This window comes from Micromys minutus (genome assembly GCF_963924665.1).
Source record: "Micromys minutus genome assembly, chromosome: 22".
NCBI classification, from domain to species: domain Eukaryota; kingdom Metazoa; phylum Chordata; class Mammalia; order Rodentia; family Muridae; genus Micromys; species Micromys minutus.
In genome coordinates this window covers 32,788,720-32,809,578 of record NC_137957.1, presented here as the reverse complement: position 1 = coordinate 32,809,578, position 20,859 = coordinate 32,788,720, and the positions used below count along the sequence as shown (strand labels likewise).

The window sequence follows — 20,859 nt, the reverse complement described above, 5'->3', positions numbered from 1 at the left end:
AGGATTCTCTTCGGCCTATTTGGGTGGGCCAAATATTCTAAAATCCTTCTGGTGTTAAGCTGATACTTTTAAGCTGTGTTCATATTGATTGATCTTATCATTGCGATATCATGAGGTGACTGTCTTTCTGTGTAGTTTAACTATCTTGGCTTGTGGTTTTGTTTTATTTTTTCCACTGTAGAAAATGATGAAGGACAATAACTTAGTGAGACATCTGGATGCTTGTGAGACCATGGGGAATGCTACAGCTATCTGTTCAGACAAAACGGGAACCCTGACAATGAACAGGATGACGGTTGTCCAAGCTTACATAAATGAAAAGCATTATAAAAAGGTTCCGGAACCAGAAGCCATCCCACCAAATATCCTGTCCTATCTAGTGACAGGAATTTCTGTGAATTGTGCTTATACGTCAAAAATATTGGTAAGGTCCCTTTAATTTATGGGCATGAAAATGCTGCTGTGTATAGTATGCTTACTATAAGATCTACTTAACCTGTTTGTTGTTGCTGTGTGTGCGCGGGGACACAGATGCCACGGAGCACCTGTGGAGGTCAGAGGGTAACTCTATGGAAGCGATTCTCTCCTTCCAAGTTTACTTAGGTTCCAGGCTTGTACATGTGCCATAACCCCTATACCATGGTCTAGCCCACACTTGTAATTTTTAAATCCTTAATTTATGGTATTGCGAAACTTCGAAGCCTTACAGTCAGAATGTCTGTCTGTGTTCTCAAGTTTATTCTTAATTTGCAGTGGATAGTATACAGCAAAGTGCCTCGTACCTGTTAGGTTAGTGTTCTATCCCCATTTGCTTCCCCAGCCCACATCCTCACTGTGCTGAATTACCGCTAGCATGGTCATGTTGTAAAAGCCGGGCTGTCTCACAGGAGAATGTCACTGTCCGTTTAGAGACGCCCTGGAGAGCCGCCATCAGGGCCAACTTTCTCTGTGCTGTCCTGCTGGGTGTTTCTTTTTCTACCCATAAAGTTGTCTTTAGGCATTTTAAAAGCTCATAAAGTAATCGTAGATCTTGTGAGAACTTTATTAAGTTATTTTCAACTTTGCAAGCTTTAAATTTTTATTTAAGCAGAAAGCGTAGTAACATGTATGTTTGACTTTTTATTATCTAGTGACTTATTAAATCTGTGGGCAAAAATTATATTGCAAGTTGGCTAATGGAAACATGGGTGAGTGGGTGGGTGGGTGGATTAGAAAGCTAGGCAATTCTGGTCCTAGGCCTGGTCTTGCCATTTACTATCAAAAAGTCTGGGCTTTTGCTTTCTGTAAATAAGGACCTTATTGTGAATCCCTTAATATAAAAATATAAAATAAAAGTGGAAAAATGGAATTAAGATTAAGTCCTATTGTGTATGAGGAATGAACTATAAAATACATGCATCTTATATCATTTAATTAGAAGGTTGTAAGTACACCCATTTATAGCTACTAAAGCCACCATAGCAGTTAGAAAGCTTAACAGAAGTTCACTTGACTGGCAACTGCCTGGGCTCAGGCGGAAGCCATGTCACCCCTCCCCAAAATTCTTTCTACCTTACCTGTGTCTTTCTTCGAAATTCTCATATTATAAAACATTTTATACTATACATCATTTTGTTTTAGAATGCTATGTTCTTTATTGCGTTTTAAGTTACATTTTTTTAATAGTGAAGCAAAATAAATGTAGCTTTTAATGTTTGTGTTTGTTTGTTTTAACAGCCACCAGAGAAAGAGGGTGGATTACCTCGTCATGTGGGTAATAAGACAGAATGTGCCTTGTTGGGATTTCTCTTGGATTTAAAGCGGGATTATCAAGATGTTAGAAATGAAATACCAGAAGAAGCATTGTACAAAGTCTATACCTTCAATTCTGTTAGGAAATCCATGAGTACAGTCCTGAAAAACTCAGATGGAAGTTTCCGGATCTTCAGCAAGGGTGCATCTGAGATAATGCTGAAAAAGTAAGCATGAAGGGCTCAGATGAGTGAGGCTCGAACATGGGACACCTCTGTGTGGGCCTTAGGAGTACCATGCATTTGGATAGCATCGCAGAGCTTCGCACCATCCTTTCTGGTATCCAGATTAGCTGCTGAGTGCTGCCTTGTGCACTCTAGCTCCTTATGTCTCAGCAGTTTTCCCTAGGGAAAATAAGCCCATCATATTTAGTGTGGTAATTTTAAAAAACTAATCTTTGTGGTTTTGTGAGACCTAGGCTATAACAGCTTTCTCTCATCCCCATCACACTTAGTTATGTGGTTTCAGTGTGACAGGTTAGAAACCTGTTACATCTCTGCCTTACATGGTAGCAGATAAATGGCAAAGGAGAAATTTTGTTTTGTTTTGTTTTTAAATCAAAGTCAGTCAGGCCTTGACTTCTACCTTTACAACTAAGTAGCTTTGAAATCTGAGGCAGAGGTTTTTTTTTTTCTCCTTACTTTCCATTTTCCTTCATTAGAAAAGGGGATGGCGGATACTCTGAGAGGGAGTAACTCTGAGAGTGAAGCAAAGCAGTGTGTGTACGTATTTTATACGGGCTGATTGGAGGTAGGTTTATAGTAACTTACTGTAATGTTTACGCTCTGCTTTGAGACTGAGCAGGTAAGAATGAATAAACCAGGTAATACCACTAACGTGGTTTTTTTTTTTTTTATATCGAAGCTCTGTATGGTGGCACCTGCATATGACCCCAGTCTTTGAAAGTCTCAGAGATTACAAGTCAGACACCAAGCCAGATGACATAATGAAACCTTATTTTAAAAACCTTGTTTAAAAGACAGAAGCACAAAAGGTGTGACTGAAAGTAATTGTTGAATGAGGAAGTGAGGTGAGCAGGGTGAGAGGCGTGGCAGGTACCAGGGACTGTTGAGGAGGCTGTTCTGTTACAGTAGCCCTAGCTGGGAAAAGAGAGCCACGGAAGAACTTGGCATGGAAATGAATGAAATTTCCAAAGAAATGAGCGCATCGCTGTACACGAGAGAGGAAGGAATGTGGGCTTAGGAGATGGATGGTACCTAGGGAATGAAGAAGCAAGTGTTCAGGTCAAACCTTTACAGTTACCAAAAGCACTGGGGTGACGCTGACGCCACATATACAGCATATGGGTGACCTGCGGTGTTGTGCCTCTGGTAAAATACTTCAGCATCGATGGGAAGCCCTAGAAAACAGTCAGAACAGAAGGTGTGGGTTTAACAGACACTTCCCCCCATGGAACCAGAGGAAGCACATCACCAAGAGAGGCAGATAGTACAGTGTGACTTAAACCACTTACTTTGGGAACAGTTAGGTTTAGACTCACTACAAACTAAACTGTTTTGACGTAATGTTTCTCATAAGATGCCTGTTTGGTTATTTTAACAAAAAAAAAAGATTCTTTTTTTCCTTTACGGCTAAAACCGTGTAGGCGATGAGATGGCCTGGAAGGTAAGGGGTTGGTTGAATTACCACACTTATCTAAGAGGAGAAAATATTTTATGTGGCCGCTCGAGAATCTTGGTGAGAATGTTTTAAGAACAACATTTCCAAAAAGGAAAATTTAGGGATGACCTGAGGTAACTGGTTAAGAACCATAAATAAGAGGAGTGTGTTGTGAAGGGAGAGTGAAGGAGTCTATACAGGGCAACATGTAAGAGGCCTGATTTCCTGATCCCAGATCCCATGGTTTTCCTCCCACCCCGCCCTTGCAGAAATGGCACCAACTCCTGCTTTTGTCAGTTACTGATGTTTGGCTTCAATGTTTCCCTTTAGGTGTTTCAAAATCCTGAGTGCTAATGGGGAAGCCAAAGTGTTCCGCCCCAGAGACCGAGATGACATTGTGAAAACCGTGATTGAGCCCATGGCGTCAGAAGGCCTGAGAACCATATGCCTAGCCTTCAGAGACTTCCCAGCGGGAGAGCCAGAACCAGAGTGGGATAACGAGAACGACGTCGTCACCGGCCTTACTTGTATTGCTGTTGTGGGGATTGAGGATCCTGTCAGGCCTGAGGTGGTCAAACGTCCCTTCTGACTGTGCTTATGAGTCTAGGCAGTAGCCACGTTAACCGGTCTTTCTGTCAAACGCCTGGTGCTGGTGATTTTTTTTACTCTGATCCAGAGATAGATGAAATGACAGTCTTGTGACCATAATAATCTAGTTAACCTATATTACCCTTTCCCTGGTTTACTGTGAGTCTGTAACTTAGCACAGTGCCTCAACGGCGTACAGTTTTCAGTCGCTGACTATTAACTTACTAACGAATGCCTTTGGATGATTAGGTGTCATTCTCCAGAGCAGGACCATCTGTTGGGTGCAGACAAAAACATCTTACTTTTCTCAGCACAAAAGCTACTGGCCATGTGCCTCTGTCACGCTCTTGAGGTGTAACTAGTACAGTTAGGACACTCTAATGTTTAAGAAAGATCCATTCAGTTTTATTTCATGTACATTGGTGGTTTGTCTGGATGTATGTCTCCGAGAGGGTGTCAGATCCCCTGGAACTAGAGTTACAGACACTTATGAGCTGCCATGTGGTTGCCAGGAATTGAACCTGGGTCCTCTGGAAGAGCAGCCAGTGCTCTTGACCTCTGAGCCATCTCTCCGGCCCCAGAGAACTGAATTTTTAACTTAAATTTAAACATTTATCATAATTAATAGCAGAAAGTGCTAGAAATGTGTGTTTACTTGCTGGCTTTTTGGTTTCGAAGTATATCCCAGGAACTATTCTAGGTACTAGAGACAGAGTTCAGAGATTGACTCCCTGGTTTCAAAGGGTGACAGTGGCCACAGTACTTGATGTTGGGTCATTGCCAGCTATACAGAGACCACAGGGTATCAACCTAATCTACAGCCATACCATCCTTTTATTATTTTTTCTCTGGCTAATGACACGTTGAGAGCATTTCACATATAACTCCATTTAGTGTTCAGCCAGTGATGGGCGTATTAATTGCTCTTACTTGGCTGAGGGAAAAAATGAAATGTAGTGTAGAACTTTAGACAATAGGCACAGTATGGCCAAATCCCAGTTCTGTGGGACAAAAGTTAAAAAAACCACTAAGCTAGATTCCCCCTCTGCAGGGCTCAGAGAGGACCTCTGAAACGTATGTTACTTGTCTGAGTCCTGAAGCGCGGGGTATGAGCTAAGGAAAGGGACACGGGGACCTTAGAGAGCACAGTAAGTACAGCTAAGCGAAGAGGGAACAGAACAAGAATTACTTCTGTTTAGTGATTTTTGTCACGTAATTTATTCAGCCTGTCAGGCTGAGAACAGGAAATACTGATTTCAGTGAGCAAAACGATCAGAGGATTTGTACTCTGGGAGAAAACACCCGGCTTGTACAAGGGTAGCTGCCTAGATAGATGGCCAGTAGGTAGGAAACACCCAAATAGGTGCAGGGATAGATCCCAGGACAGCATGCCAGTGGGAAGGAAAGGATTAGGGAGGAATACTGCTAGTCCCTGCGCTCAACCCTTACATTTTAAACTGGGGTGGGGGGAGGGGTGCAGCTATGAGGCTGGAAAACGGCATTATATGGGACTCGTAAGAGGATAAGAATTGTACAGTATATGCACGGGGTCATAAAATAAGGTAGTTGAGGAAGACCATATTAAGAGGTGGAGCTGAAATGAAATATGGTGGCATGCTATGAGCCAGGCATATAAATAGCTACAAGAACATTCCAGGCTGTATTAGTCATGGTTCTGTAGAGGAGCAGGACTTACAGAATGAATCTATATCTATAGGAGATTTATTAGACTGCCCTTCGGGCTGTGCTCAGTCTAGTCCAGCAATGGCTGTGTGTCAACCAGTCTAGGAATCCATTAGTTGTTCAGTCGATGCGACTGGCTGTCTCAGCTGGTCTTCCCCATATCCCAGAATCCTGAAGAAGTAGGCTCTAATGCCTGTGGAGGAATGGGTATGGCGGTGGGATGGGGAGAGCGGGCAGGCAGAGGAAGCTTCCTTCTTCTGTCAGCAGAAGGTGTGACCTCCATTGGAGGTGGGTCTTTTCAGCAGAAAAGAGCCAGGTTAAAAATGGATCTTTCCACTTCGAATGATGCAGTTAAGAAAGAAAAAAAAGTCTCTCACAGGTGTGCCCAGCTATGTAGGTTTTAGTTAATGACATATGGGGTCAAGTTCACAACCAAGAAGAGCCACTGTACAGGCAAACAGCAAAATGTGCAGAGGACTGCGGGTGAGAGAGTAGGTCTGAGCTATCTTAAAGACGGGAAGGAAGCAGTGCGGTGGCAAGAGTAAAGAATGAGAGATTGCCCGTGCCATAGACTGCGAGGCCTCTGGAGGTATTCTTCTAAAGTGTAGGCATTGTAATTTTTTATGCGCTAAACGATTTTGAATACTAGAAAGAGGTGTAGACGCAGAAAAGACAGTGAGACTTTTACATCGGTCTCCAGCAATACTCGAACTGTAGTTGTGACAGAGAAGATGAAATGCAGGATGACTTCAGGGGTGGACTAACAGGGCGTTGGGTTTGAGTATGCTGGGTTTTGACCATGTTGAAGCATGTGAGACATCCTGTGGATGTGATGTGAGCATTTGGACCTAGAAGCCACAAAATAGTCGAAGCTGTAGAAATTAATTCATGAGACAATAGAAACCTGGGGAAAATATATAGCCAGAGAAACAGGTAGAGGCTGAGAACCAATCAGAAGCCTTACAGAGGAAGAAGAGCCAGTTTCCTTGTGTAATTTGATGGGGGTTAGAGGGTATTACCATGTCGGGTGAGTGAAAGAAAACCATAGTTTGAGAGATCAAGATAAATTTAGCTTGGTTTTTTGCCGTGTTATAGGCTCACCCAGATCTTTGCCAACCTTTGTTCATAGGAAAGCCACTCAAAAGTTCTGTGCATGGCCTGCAGGTTAAATTTCATCTAATAGAATACAAAGTTAGGACATGTGTAAATTTGTCTTTTGGAGAAACGTAAGTCTTCTTCATTATGTTCTTGGTATTTTGGTTAATGGAGAGTTTCTTTTTTAAAAAAACAGTTTTTACCCTCCTAATGCTGCAACCCTTTAATACAGTTCCTCAGGTTGTGGTGACTCCCAGCCATAACATTTTCATTGCTACTTCATAACTGTAATTTTGCTACTGTTATGGATTGTAATGTAAATGTCTGTGTTTTCCCGTGGTCATAACTCCCGTGAAAGGGTTGTTCTACAGCCCCCAAAGGGGTTGCAACCCATAGGTTGAGAACCACTGTTTAAAATACATTAACTGACCTTTTTTTCACAAGATAAGATGGTGCAGGAGAGATGGGATGGGAAGATGTGGGCCGGCTGCTCTGATGTCTGGCCTTTACAGCCCTGAATCTGAAATCAAAACAAATGGAGTTTTCCTGCAGCTGCCTGGGAACTTGAATGAGGCTCGTCACCATGCTTTTAAAAACGGAGGCAGTGTGAGAGTTGCAAGTTAGAAATGTTTCCTTTTGGGTGGGCAGAAGATAAATATTTATCATTATTAATCAGCTTAACTAAGATATAATTCCTGTATCATACAATTCTAAGTCTGGTAGTCCTTCTCTTACTTACTGATAGTTGTGGAGGTATCACTATGGTCAGAATAGTTTCACCCCCTGAGACAGAAATTTCATAATCACCAGTACCCGTCCCTCATTCTCCCATCCTGCATCCTGTGGTGCTAGGCAGTCATTTGTCTGCTGTTGATGTCTATGTTTACCTGCCTAGACCTTTAAAATATATACATTCCTCTTAGCTCATCATAATCATGTTGACTGGCCTACATCTTGCCATGCCCTATACCCTTAAACTCTCAAGTTATGGGAAGCAGCATCCACCCTGCCCTTCCTAAGTCCTACTCACACATAGTTTTAAACCAATCCCAGTCTCTTACTGTTGTTCCCCCACCTAAGTAATCCTACATAAGTTTCCAGTCAGAGATTGCCTAAACATTTGGGATAAAATGTGCCTTAACCTTGCACGAGATATTGGTAGGTACATTGTATTTACACAACTGTCCACTGCCTTATAAATCAAGTTCTGATTTAAAAATAGATATTCCAAACAGTGTTGCTTCTTGAATTCATTACTGCATCATCCAAATGGTACCTGGCACTTAGTAAATGTTAGCTACCATGAATGTGGAGATGGTCTCCTTCCATTGATACAGATAAGGCCAGTGTGGGGAAAATAACAATGTAACCTTTTACACTTAGATGCATGTATCCTAAGACTACCAGGTACCCTGCTGTTTGTACCTCCCTTGAGAAGTAGCTCTGTGGTAATTATTTCTCCAGAAATATCTAATTTAAAAGCTCAATAAATACTAAGCTCTAGTAACTTACCAGGTATTTATATATGTAAGTAAATGAAAGAAATTGCATTGTTGATTCAAAGATAAAGGTCCTGCCTTTGCAGAGGACATAATAGGTATCTGTAATCTCACAGGGTAGTCAATAATACAGATACTTAATAAATAAATGAAGGCCAAATGCCTACATAGGTACTCAGTTCAATGGAGCTCCAAAGAAGTTACATTGAAACTGGACTAAATAGAAGTCACAGGCACAGGGCTTGGAAGACTGGTTTAGAACTCCGTCCTCTGCATGCGTGTCTGGGAAGTGTACGCAGTAAGAGATTTCTCTTGAAATCGTAATCATGCTGACATTGGGCTCTCCTCATTCCGCCTTGAAAACCAAACCAGACAAGAGTTGGTCACACTTTCATTAAGTGTTTCTCTCGGGTGTGTCATTACCAGCATGTTTTCCTCAGTGTTGCTCTCTGCATGGCCCTGAAGCCATTTGAATTTGCAGCTTCTGCTCCAGTAAGATCTTTATGGGTTTATCCCCCTAGAGGAGCAAGAAAGATTTTTCTGAGCCAACTACAGTAGGAGAAGTACACCCTGCCGTGTCAGTCTATATGTAGTAAAGTTTAGTAAACCTAGAAAACTATTCCAAGGCCATCTGTTACTCTGTAGTGCCGGGAGCTCCGTGCTTTGTGTGGAACAGCTGAGGAGTCATTTCGTAAAAGAATTTTATCAGAAAGGGTATCAGATGTTCTAAAGAGTAAACGGCATCCAGACAGGGACAGCAGTTAGAGGCTCTTACAGTAAGTTCTGGGAATCGCACTGACTCAGAAGTGTGAGGTAAAGTATGTTAAGACCTGTCAGTCCTTACGGAAGCATGGGGGAGAAACAGATAAGGACTTAGAGTTGACTCATAGGTTTTGATAGACACTGAGGTTTAGAAAGCCTGCTGTACCGGACTATGAGGGCCACTTTGTAGACGGAACCTTGGATGCAGTTCTCCGTGTGAGAAGGAAGGATTTTAAGTCATCAGCTCACAGATGATTTGGAAGTGGATAAAAGATGAGCGTGTGCTCCTCAGCCTTCCTAATGCTGTGTACCTTTTAGGACAGTTCCTCGTGGTGCGGTGACTCAAAACCATAAAATTATTTCATTGCTACTTCATAACTAATTTCGCTACTGTTACAAATTGTAATGTAAATATATCCGACGTGCAGGATGTTTGATATGCGACTCTCCCCAAAAGATCATGACCCACAAGCTGAGAACCACTGGATTAGAAGAAAGGGAAATAAAAGTGGGCCATCTATAACTAAGTACCAGAATGGTAGAAAAACCTCACTTGAGAAGATGGTCTCCAGAGAGAAAGAGACCCTAAATAGTGCCGAGAAGTTAGGGTACAGTGCAGAGCGCAGCTAAAAATGACTGGCAGTAATAGAAACGAAGACATTATTGGCAGTGATGGAAGACATGTTGGGTATCTTGAGATACATTTGTCAGTTGTGGTCTGGGAAGTCATGTTTGTGCAATGAGATACTTTTCCTTGGGGGGGAAAATCCATCCTGATTTTGTTTTTCCTGTGTAACCCAGGTACCAGAGGCAATAAAGAAATGTCAGAGGGCTGGGATTACTGTGCGCATGGTCACTGGTGATAATATTAACACGGCTCGGGCCATTGCTACCAAATGTGGTATTTTACACCCAGGGGAAGATTTCCTTTGCTTAGAAGGTAAAGATTTTAACCGAAGAATACGAAATGAAAAAGGAGAGGTAAGATTTTTTTCCCTTAAGTTTTAAGTTGATATTCCTAGTACATTAGTAGTTTCTTCGACCAAGATGTATTAAGTATACACTTGTTGTTAGGGACCATACATCAGTCATGGTGTTCAGAAGCAACACAGTCCCGCATTCTAGGGGGACAAGACTGGTGGTTCTGAAGAGGCTTGTGTCTTACAAGAATGTTTTGTGAAAGGAGCTACCACTCTACACTCCCTCTAGTACAGTACTGTGAGACTAGTAAGGTGGGCTGGAAGAGCTGAGAGGAGAGAATTCTCGTGCTAACGAAGTTCCTTTGCATAAGTGATGGGGAGGGGTTCATCATTTAGCCTTGCGGTATAGATAGCAGTGTATTTTCAACCTTGTACACAAATCAGAGTCACCAAGAGCATGTGTTAAGGCACAGTTTGGTGCATCCAAAGAGTATTTACTGTTCCACCCGAGGCCACACCCAAGAACTTGTAAATGTGACAAGTTCCAAGGAGGGCTATTAAGTCTTCAGACCTTGAATAAGGAACTCCCGGTGAATTTGGCAGCTAGCTAACTTGGAATGGAGACGAGTTTTGGCACATTTTAACCTTGATAAAAATTTATAGATTGAACAGGAGAGGATAGACAAGATTTGGCCGAAGCTTCGAGTCCTTGCAAGATCGTCTCCGACTGACAAACACACACTGGTGAAAGGTGAGCACACTCTACGGCCATCTCGGTTTCTCAGCACGCGAACGTGCCGCTTCCTTAAGTTACTACAAACCCTGAACATTGAATTCAGTCACAGATGGCACTTTTCTAGTAAGATGTAGAAATACTTCTTTCTGATATATTGGGCAAATCACATTTGTCTTCAGTGATTACCGTAAGATAATCAATCAGCCTTTGTTGCTGGAATTGGTTTTGTTCCATAGCGAAACCGTTTGCATTTTTACGTTTAAGTATGTGTGTTTTAACTTTGAGTCTACAAGCCAGACTAGCGAGGCTGTTTCTACAGAGTCACCTCATCCATCCTAAAGACTGACAGCCTGCTGTTTCCTTCTGTAAGGTATCATTGACAGCACAGTGTCCGAGCAACGCCAGGTGGTGGCTGTGACGGGCGATGGCACGAACGACGGGCCTGCGCTGAAGAAAGCAGACGTTGGCTTTGCAATGGTAGGAACCCACGTTGACGCTTACATACTGCTTGCTGTCTGGGTTGTCTGTCTGTCTGTTGCCAAAATTGCCATCGACTTGAAACAGTGTTCCTCAGAATTAGTGTTAAGAGGTAATGGCTAAGCCTAAGTGAGTTTATAGAACTAATTATTTTATGTGCTACCTTTACTAGACACCGTCAAGTCTGTCCGGAAGGTGATTTCTTTCTTTGAACAGCTGTAACAGTGTACAATTTGCTTTGTACTCTGGGACATGTTTAAACATTAGTCAACTCACCTGCATCTTACAACCACCTTCTTAAACAAACATACTGATGGTGACCTAGCGGCTTTTAAGGAGTACTTAAGGTCATCATTTTCTATAAGGACACAGTCTCCTTCGTGTAGAAGATAGCGTGTTTCATTATGACATCGCGCTTGTGCATATGACATGCTCTGCTCATAGTCACACAGCCACTACCCCTCCACTCCCCCCCCCCCCCCAGGCCTTTAGCCTCCACAGTTTGCCCTTCTACTCGGATGCCTTACATAGTTTTTCTATCTAGATTCCACATACAAGAGATTTGCTTTAAGTGGGGGAGGTGCCTTTTTTTCACACACTCCTCAACCAGAGTGCTTTCTTTACTCTTTCTCTTATTTTTAGAAAATAATAGTCCATAATCCTAATGACCAAAGCCAAAACTTAACCAAACCAAAAAAAAAAAAAAAAAAACCTTGAAAATTTGAATATTTTTGTTTAATATCCAGCCCATTGTTTTTATTTTTGCATTGGACTGGAGAGTTTTGCAGTGTACTGGAAAAGTCTGTTCTGAATAGTTATGTGTTCCACTTAATGTGACTATTCATGGTCATTGTAGAAATATGAATGTGTTTCAGAGGTGCTAAATTTGTCTCCTTGTCAAAGTATAAGAGGCAATGAATTCCAAAACACGGTGTGGCACTGAAGGCTCTGGGGGTGAGGATCTTTCTGTGTGCCAGGCTATTCTTGCATAATTACCCGCCTATATTTTGTTGCTAAAATAGAAACAATAGGATTCGTGGTAGGATTTAATCAAGAGAGGTGGTAAGAGGAAATTCCCATCAAGCAAAAATAAAGATTCCAAGGACTCATCCTACCTTTCCCTACCCTACACTACCCTTTCCTACCCTATCCTACCCTACCCTTCCCTTCCCTACCCTACCCTACCCTTCTCTTTCCTACCCTACCCTTCCCTACCCTACCCTACCCTTCTCTTTCCTACCCTACCCTACCCTATCCTTCTCTACCCTACCCTTCTCTTTCCTACCCTACCCTACCCTACCCTTCCCTACCCTACCCTTTTCTTCCCTACCCTACCCTACCCTTCTCTTTCCTACCCTTCCCTACCCTTCCCTTCCCTACCCTACCCTTCTCTTCCCTACCCTACCCTACCCTACTCTACTCTACCCTTCCCTTTCCTACCCTACCCTAGACAGCTGTATTGACAAGTAATGTTGAAACCTGTGAGGAGTTCCTGACATGGGCCGAGGGATACTTGAGGGCTCTGCACTATGCTTTAAGCAAGCGACATTGTCCTCTTTGGGAACACTGCAGTCAGTAACTGTTGCTCCTCGGTGTGTGGTAGATTCTTAATACTTCTGTGACCCTGACACTTAACCAGGACGGCAAAACTAGTACCATGGAGAAAATTCTTCTTTTCCTTAAAAGTTGGGCATGAAACAGATACTGAGGGTTTTAAGCAAACATTAGCAAAGCTCACCAGTACAGACAAAAATACAGTAACATAAGCCATGTTGGTAGTGGTTTTGTTTTTAGGGTTTTGCATGATTTAAAATTAGATTCAGAAATTAAATTTATTTCAAAAATAAAGTGAAGGATTAAGTCTGGGTGGCTGGGGAATCAGCCATGTTTTGCCAAAACTTGACTTCTGAGAAAGCACAGATCAGTTCAGAGACACGTGCTCAGGAGGTCACACAAAGTCCCCGTACCAGCTAACCTTTTACAACCATTTCTTAAGTTTATAAGGGTCTGAACAAAGCTATGAAGGTTTGCATTTTATAACCAGAATGACTAGATAATATGAAGCAAAGGCAATCACCTATAGGTTGGAAGAGAAAACCATGACTGAGCATTTTGAGAGAAGCATCTTGGCTTTTCAGTGTTGATTCATATGGTGCACGTAGCATTTCTAACGTGGCTTATCAGATCTTCCTACTGCGTGCCTTCTTTTTTTTACCCCTGTCTAATTTTTGAGTCCCAAAAGGAAACGTGGCCATCCTAGCTGTTGTTTTTTACCCCCATCTATACAGACCGTAACGATTCAGTGCTTTGTCAGCATTGGCGACTGGCTTTTCCTCAGGGAAGATGAGGACATGCACACAGGTGGCAGGAGCCCAGGCACCGGGCCACATCTGCTCCACGTGCACGCCCCTGCCTGTGCTCCTGGTCTTCCAGTACGGCGACGTTGTCATTTTGGTTAGACCGGCATTCCGTCTGTGCCATGACTATCGGTGCCATCTCCCCTGAGCCACAAGGTCTCCTGCAATTATTTTTCCTTTTCTGGACAACTTTTTTTTTTTACCTTCAACTTAATGTCTTCCTTATATAATTAATTTTTTCCCTAATTTTTAACATACCTGGAGCACACTCATTCTCAGATTCTTTTTGCAAGGACTCAGAGACAGTGCACTTACCAAATTCATCATACAGATCTCCTTCCCCACCTCTCCAGCCTTCTGTGATCTGGCCTTGGAGTGGAAGTGACAGGTTCCTGAGCGTGTGAGTTGAGAAGGAGCTCTGAGGATCTAGTTGCCTCATCTTGTAATTTCATTAACCTGTAGGACACCTAACAGAGAAGCATCTGAATCATAAATACACAACTGAACACAAGTACGAACTGTTCTACGCAGGACAGGAAATGCGTGCTACCAGTGACCCCTGGAGCTTGCCACCCCTGCCTGCTGTAAAGTCTACACAGAATCATGTACTGCCTCCTTGTTTAGACTCAGCATATGAACATTATCTGTGACGTTTACAGTTAGAATTAACTTGTTCTGATTAACCCGCAGTCTCTTAACCTACCATCCTGCTGTTGGTAGTCTGAGGCTTCCCATTGCTTCCTCGTGTCTTCAGGTCTTCAAAAGTGCCTCAGTGCCTCTCATTTGTTCCCAATTGTCCCTTCAAACTGCAGGGCCTGAGCCTGTTAGGAATGCTATTAATGGGGTGTGGGGGAGCTGCCTCTGCCTCCCTACCAATGGCTTAAGCTTCGATTCCTTTGGTCTCCTGAGTTGTTTGCCCACCCTCATCTGCTTCTGGTCCTTAAGGTTTCCTTGCACACACTCCCTTCCCCTCACATGTATCGCTTTTAGTCTTTTCTCATTTTCAAATAATATTTTAAACTTGAGAATCCATACGCTTGTGCGCGTGTGGTGGACATCTTCACCTTCTCCATCTCATCCCTCCTGCCTCCCTCGTCCCTCCGACGCGTCGTCCCACTGCCAACTTCTCGGCCAGTCTTTCTTCATTTGTATATTTTAATACACTCTTGCATGGCCCTGGAAGAGACATCTCTTTATTTACCACAGTATTTGCATTTTGCTTTGCCCGCTCCACTCCCCGTGTATGGTGTCAACTAAGCCTGGAGGTTCTTCTCGGTGGCATCTTAGGATGACAGAGTTATCCTTTTATTCAGTGTAATGGTACACGTGTGCATGTGTAACGCGGTGCTTTAAACATACAGTCTAATCCACAGACTTTCTTAACAGGGCATTGCTGGAACTGATGTGGCCAAAGAAGCATCTGATATTATCCTCACAGATGACAACTTTACAAGCATTGTTAAAGCAGTTATGTGGGGACGAAACGTCTATGACAGCATCTCAAAATTCCTTCAGTTCCAGCTAACTGTGAATGTAGTGGCAGTGATTGTCGCTTTCACGGGCGCTTGTATCACTCAAGTAGGTGACTGTTAATATTCATTTTTCAAGCAAAAAATTCCATGCTCTACCTTCTTAAAGTCCTTAAGTATTTAAATAAGGCAAAGCTCTATACCATAGGGTAATTAACATAAAATGTAGTCTGTTGTGTTCCTTGAGTCTTTGTGACCCTAAAGGCTCTCCCAAAGTTGCTGCCCCCCCTCAACAGTTGTGAATGTCTATTAGGAAGCCTGTCTTTTCTAGGACTCGCCACTCAAGGCCGTACAGATGCTGTGGGTCAACCTCATCATGGACACTCTGGCTTCCCTGGCTCTGGCTACGGAACCACCCACCGAGTCGCTCCTGCTTCGGAAGCCCTATGGCAGAAACAAGCCTCTCATCTCACGCACAATGATGAAGAATATCTTGGGCCATGCGTTCTATCAGCTCGTGGTAGTCTTCACACTCTTATTTGCTGGTAAGAGTTCACGGTGACCATGTTCCAGTTACAGTTTCTGTGGCACAGTGATGTCACTCAGTATGCTTTGGTGTGACAGAATTTTCAGAGGCATAAGGTCTGTTCCTGTCCCCACTGCGTATCTCTAAATTTCACTTACTTGGATGGACCGTGGGAGAAGTGAAGAGGCCTGGTTTTTATCCGGAAATCACTGCGCTTAGGTCTGTGGTCCTGACATGTCTCCTGAGTGTTAGGGGCTGAACTAAATAACCCCAGGGTCTATCCCAGCTCTTTCTGTGTGGTCATTGCACGTCACAGATTGGCCAGGCTTTGTCACTAGGCACTTTGCTAAGTTACATACTGAGTGATTTCGGTGGTAATTACAAAACAGTGGCATCTGGTTTCAGGAGAGAAGTTTTTCGATATCGACAGTGGAAGGAACGCCCCTCTGCACGCGCCGCCGTCAGAACACTACACCATCGTGTTCAATACCTTCGTGCTGATGCAGCTCTTCAACGAAATAAACGCCCGGAAAATTCATGGGGAAAGAAATGTGTTTGAGGGGATCTTCAACAACGCCATCTTCTGCACAATTGTCTTAGGCACCTTTGTGGTGCAGGTGAGTGGATGGGAAGGTAGTTTAGATTTGATTATTACATAAGACATAGTTATTAGTAAACAAGTTTGTTGTCCACACACTACTCCAGGAAAGGGAAGCTTCTGTATGCTGGCTCGTGATGTCCACCTAGCTTGATGTTGCTCTAAGGTATATTCTGAAAACCATTGCAACTTGTCCCTGGCTTTCTTAGAAATTAAGTCCACAGCTTCCTAAACAATTAGCCTTATTTCTTTGAACTATAAAGAACTGTTTTTAATGAGACCAAATCAGCCAGTCATTTAATTATTGGTTTTCCCTGGTATCTTAATGCCTTTCTTTCACATCTTAATTCCACCAAAGCAAAGAAGTCTTTTACTTTAAAAAAAGAAAAGAAAAATCTAGAAACACTGAACATTTTCTCATTCCCTGATTTCAGTTTCACACCTTTATGAAAATCCAGACCTGATTACCACATCACCTGTGATGAAACTGAATACTAGACTCTGCAAACCAATGACAACTCTACCTGGATAAATGCACAAATATTCTTGACATTAATTAAAAAAAACAATAAAATTAACCAGTACATGCCAAGAGTGAGATTTATCATGCCGTTTAAAGTATTAAAATGGTAACCACTGTCACATGCCAAATGACTTTTATCTCAATATCTCATAGCTCCTTCCATCAGAGAGAGTTGTCAGACTCAGACAAAGAGGAACGTTTTGTTCTTTAATACCTCTTATTCCTAGGTGTGCTATTGTGGGACACCCAGGTCAAGAAGGAATCGTGGTGTGAATGTTGTGTATATACGTCATTGGACTTGAGGCTCACTGTTGAGTGGACTAGCAGAGCTAGCCCGTGTTTCATAAAGCATTGCCAGGTTGTGTTTCTTTTGTTGTAGAGCATGTATAGTTAACATGTAAATGTCAAGTAGGAGGTGACTATCCATGTCCACACAAAGCACTTCCTGCCTTTCACGAAAGGCATGAAGGAGTCAAAGCATAGCAAGGAATGTAGCAATGTGGGATGCATAGAACATACAGGTATTCCTTTGGTCATGAAATTTTTACTCTTAGTAAACATAACCTACTATATGTATTTAAAATTTGGGGCCAAGATTTTTCTTTATTTTGGTTGTTATTTAAGTAAACTTACTCTTGATTATTCCTCCAGATTATAATTGTGCAGTTTGGCGGGAAGCCTTTCAGCTGCTCAGAACTTTCAATAGAACAATGGCTGTGGTCAATATTCCTGGGAATGGGGACCTTACTCTGGGGCCAGGTAAAAATCTCACTGTTTTTGTGGTCTTTTTAAACATGCAACCATTTCTGTTACTACTCTGGCTACCACTTGAGTCACAAAAGGGGATTCTGAGTGACACAACATTTGTTTCCCTTTCCTAGGCGGCTCGTTGTGCTCCGGTCTTTTGCCCGTTACTAAGATTTTAAAAACAGATTACTGCAGTTACAAAGGGCACATACATGACTGGTTAGGATACCCACACCTGTGTCTATATCACTTGCTTTTATATTTTCAGGATTAACATACTTCCGTTATGTTACTATATAAGTTAATATTTTTAAAAGCCTAAGAGAAATTTTGAGTCTTACCTAGCAAAAAGTTTCTTAGAAACCATGGTATCTGGAGAACACGGCCGCAGAGAAGGGGATTTTTTTCAGGCATTGGAGTGGTTTTGAACAGTGTGTCCATCAGTGAAAAAGACAGAAAAGTAAGGTCTCTGCAGCGTTCCTGAGAGGCGGCTTACCTGCAGTCACACGCCCTTCTTTAAAGATGGGCTGCGGTAGGGCCGAGCACTGCTGACTTCCGGCTGTTACCGGTGTCAGAGCAGCTGCTGAGGAATCGGCACTGACAGTCGTGTGCAGCAGTGGAGCCAGGGAGCTCTGCCGCTCTGCAGATCAAACCCGTGTTATATTTAGCTGAGCTTTTTCTTATGGGTTCTACATGGTTTTTTTATTATTATCTTTTTTAAAATATTCTCGGTGATCCATAATTGGTCCACGTTTCTTTCTTTGATTTCCGTTCTAATTATTTTCCAGTGTCCTCCGATAGGCAGAGCCCAAGCCTACAGTCTAAATAATATGCCTAATGTCAAGAGGAAGAAACTTGAGTGCTATGCAGCAGTGGGCTTCTGTTCATTTTGTCTTTTAAAAAAAAAGTGTTGGCTTTGGTGCCCAGGAGGCCTGGAACCTTAGCCATTTCATGAGCAAGTCACTTGACGTATCTGAGCCTGTTTTACCTCTGTGACCTCAGGCAGTGGGAGGAGAAGGGCTCCAGGCTGTTTTGTGTCTGGACGCACCTTGGTCTCCCCATGGTGAACTCTGCTCTGCACATACTACCCGCTAATACTCCACTGCTAATATGTACTGTTGATATTTCTGATACTCTATTATCAACCAGTGTTGATCCAATCTGAAATAGCTAGGTTTTCCAAAAATAATTAACTAAAATATTACATCGTCGCCTTAATGGTTTTCTGAATTCTGATGTTTTCATTTGTTGACCTTTCTATAGCGTGCTTTGCATCCAGTAAAGACCACTTTCATTTGAAGCCAGTGTAATTAATAAAAGAGATCAAGTGGAAATTGTATATGCATACACATACTTGTCCAGTTCGCTGTCAGTGAATGCCTAGAATATGAGAAATGCAGTCAAGTTAATTTGTACTCAGAAGATATGTTGTTTGTATAACTGAATAATTTTTTTTTTGTTCTGGGAAAATCTGACCACCAAGATCTCATTACTTCTCTGGTAAGGATAAAAGAACAGTCTGCAGTTTTTAACACCTTAAGTTCTTTCCCCTGTGTTATAGCTTATTTCAACCATTCCAACCAGCCGCTTAAAGTTTCTAAAAGAAGCTGGTCATGGAACACAGAAGGAAGAGATACCCGAGGAGGAGTTAGCAGAGGATGTTGAAGAGATTGACCATGCCGAAAGAGAGTTGCGGCGTGGCCAGATATTGTGGTTTAGAGGCCTGAACAGAATCCAAACACAGGTATGGGTCTGGTAGAGAGGTAGGTGAGCTGATGGGGTAAGGACCCTGACCGGGGTAGAGGTCCACCCATGCTCTGTACTGCCTTCCAACCTTCCCCACCCACAAAATGTATTCTTTAGAAAAATCCTACTGGCGGCTGAGCTGAGCGAAACCTTAACTGGTTACGAAAGAATGTCTCTTACATGCCCTCAGCTTCTTCTTCCCTAGCTTTTATCTCCCCTTTCATCTCCAAATGCTACAGCTTGCCTATTTATCTGCTCTGTAAAAGTGCCTTTTCCTTTACGTTTTAAATGTTGGTTGATGGAACGGTCCTTTCTCTTGTTCTCTCTCTCTTGCTGAGCAAGCTGTCACGATCTCTGATTCCTTGCAGATGGATGTAGTGAATGCTTTCCAGAGTGGAAGTTCCATTCAGGGGGCTCTAAGGCGACAACCCTCCATCGCCAGCCAGCATCATGATGTAACAAATATTTCTACCCCTACACATGTAGTGTTTTCCTCTTCTACTGCTTCTACTACTGTGGGGTGTGAGTGTGTGTTCCTAAGTGCATGAAATTAACATTTCCTACTCCACACACCTAACGTTTCTCATTCTCTCCTTTACTGTTTAAATCCATTGTTCGGGCTTTTCATAAAGCTTCCTTTTTTGTAAAGTGGACTGAGATCTCAAGTGTTGCCATTGTTGTTCCATTTCTTAGAGGGTTAGAGGACAGGTGGGTCATTCGCAACCAAAGATTACACACAAAGTCTTGGAGCGCGTCTCTGTGCTAACTCTTAGAGTTCATACAGGGAATAAAATTACAGCATTTAAGAAATGACTATAAATGTTTGAGTATATGCCTTTCAACATATTCATACTGCATGGTTCCGAGAAGCATGTGATTTGAAACTGAGCTACCAGAGCCAGAAAATTGCATTCATAACGCTAAAGAATGAATTTGGCATTTCAGCTTTTACATTGTCCACTGAGAAAGTAAGTCAGCAGCATGAAGCAAAATCCTCCACAGCTAGCCAGTTGCTTGCCTTCCTAACTTGAACTCTGTCTGCCTGGATCCTGTGTGACACTGAATAAGCTTTCATTTTTACACTCCCTATATTGGTCAGTTTCTTGGGCTTTTTCCCCTTTTGTACAATCAGTTCAGCTTGAAAGTGCATCGTAGATAATATTCTGACATTACAAACAAATTTGAGAGTGCATTCACTGCTGTTAGTCTGTCGAGTTGAAATAGAAACGCATGATGAAGTAGAGTTATAAAATGGCATAGTAAAGAAATGTGTACAGGCTGCGTTTGGTTGCGTGTGTGCGTGCATGCATGCAGAAATGCAGACTGTGTTGGGCCTCTCCTGGATCAGAGTCTGTCTTACCCCAAGGATTCCCCAGTCAGGTCAGATGCACACTAGAGTCTGAGATTTCTTGGGGTTGATTATGTATGCTAACACTACAGCACATTTCATAACAAACCCATGGGGTGAAGGGACATTCCATCTGCTTTACTGGAGAAATCCCATTTGGCTGTGTCTTCCCCCCTCCTCTGGTACGCAGGAGGAGAGCTCATTTTATGCCTTCCTTTCTCACTCATCTGTGTTTACGATCTGTAAAGGGCCAAGTTAATTCAGAGCAGTGGTCCTCAACCTCCCTAATGCTGCAGCCCTGGTGACCCCCATCATAAAATGACTGTTGTTGCTACTGTTGTGAATTGTAGTGTAAATGTGTGATGAGCAGGATA

General features: G+C 42.6%; 1 protein-coding gene across 4 annotated transcripts in view; it reads left to right on the top strand.

Annotated features, from left to right (window-relative positions):
- ATP2B1 (ATPase plasma membrane Ca2+ transporting 1) overlaps positions 1-20,859 on the top strand; it is a 102,034-nt gene that overhangs the window by 77,150 nt on the left and 4,025 nt on the right. For 2 of the 4 annotated variants that reach the window (XM_080935516.1, XM_080935517.1), the window contains exons 10-21: positions 182-424; positions 1,717-1,958; positions 3,742-3,979; positions 9,840-10,019; positions 10,622-10,709; positions 11,065-11,171; positions 14,915-15,106; positions 15,329-15,542; positions 15,929-16,140; positions 17,296-17,403; positions 18,953-19,135; positions 19,506-19,619. In XM_080935516.1, the coding sequence (XP_080791642.1) occupies positions 182-424; positions 1,717-1,958; positions 3,742-3,979; positions 9,840-10,019; positions 10,622-10,709; positions 11,065-11,171; positions 14,915-15,106; positions 15,329-15,542; positions 15,929-16,140; positions 17,296-17,403; positions 18,953-19,135; positions 19,506-19,619 (2,121 nt within the window). The remainder of the gene's footprint in view (positions 1-181; positions 425-1,716; positions 1,959-3,741; positions 3,980-9,839; positions 10,020-10,621; positions 10,710-11,064; positions 11,172-14,914; positions 15,107-15,328; positions 15,543-15,928; positions 16,141-17,295; positions 17,404-18,952; positions 19,136-19,505; positions 19,620-20,859) is intronic. The other 2 variants (XM_080935518.1, XM_080935519.1) reach the window with 2 other exon arrangements.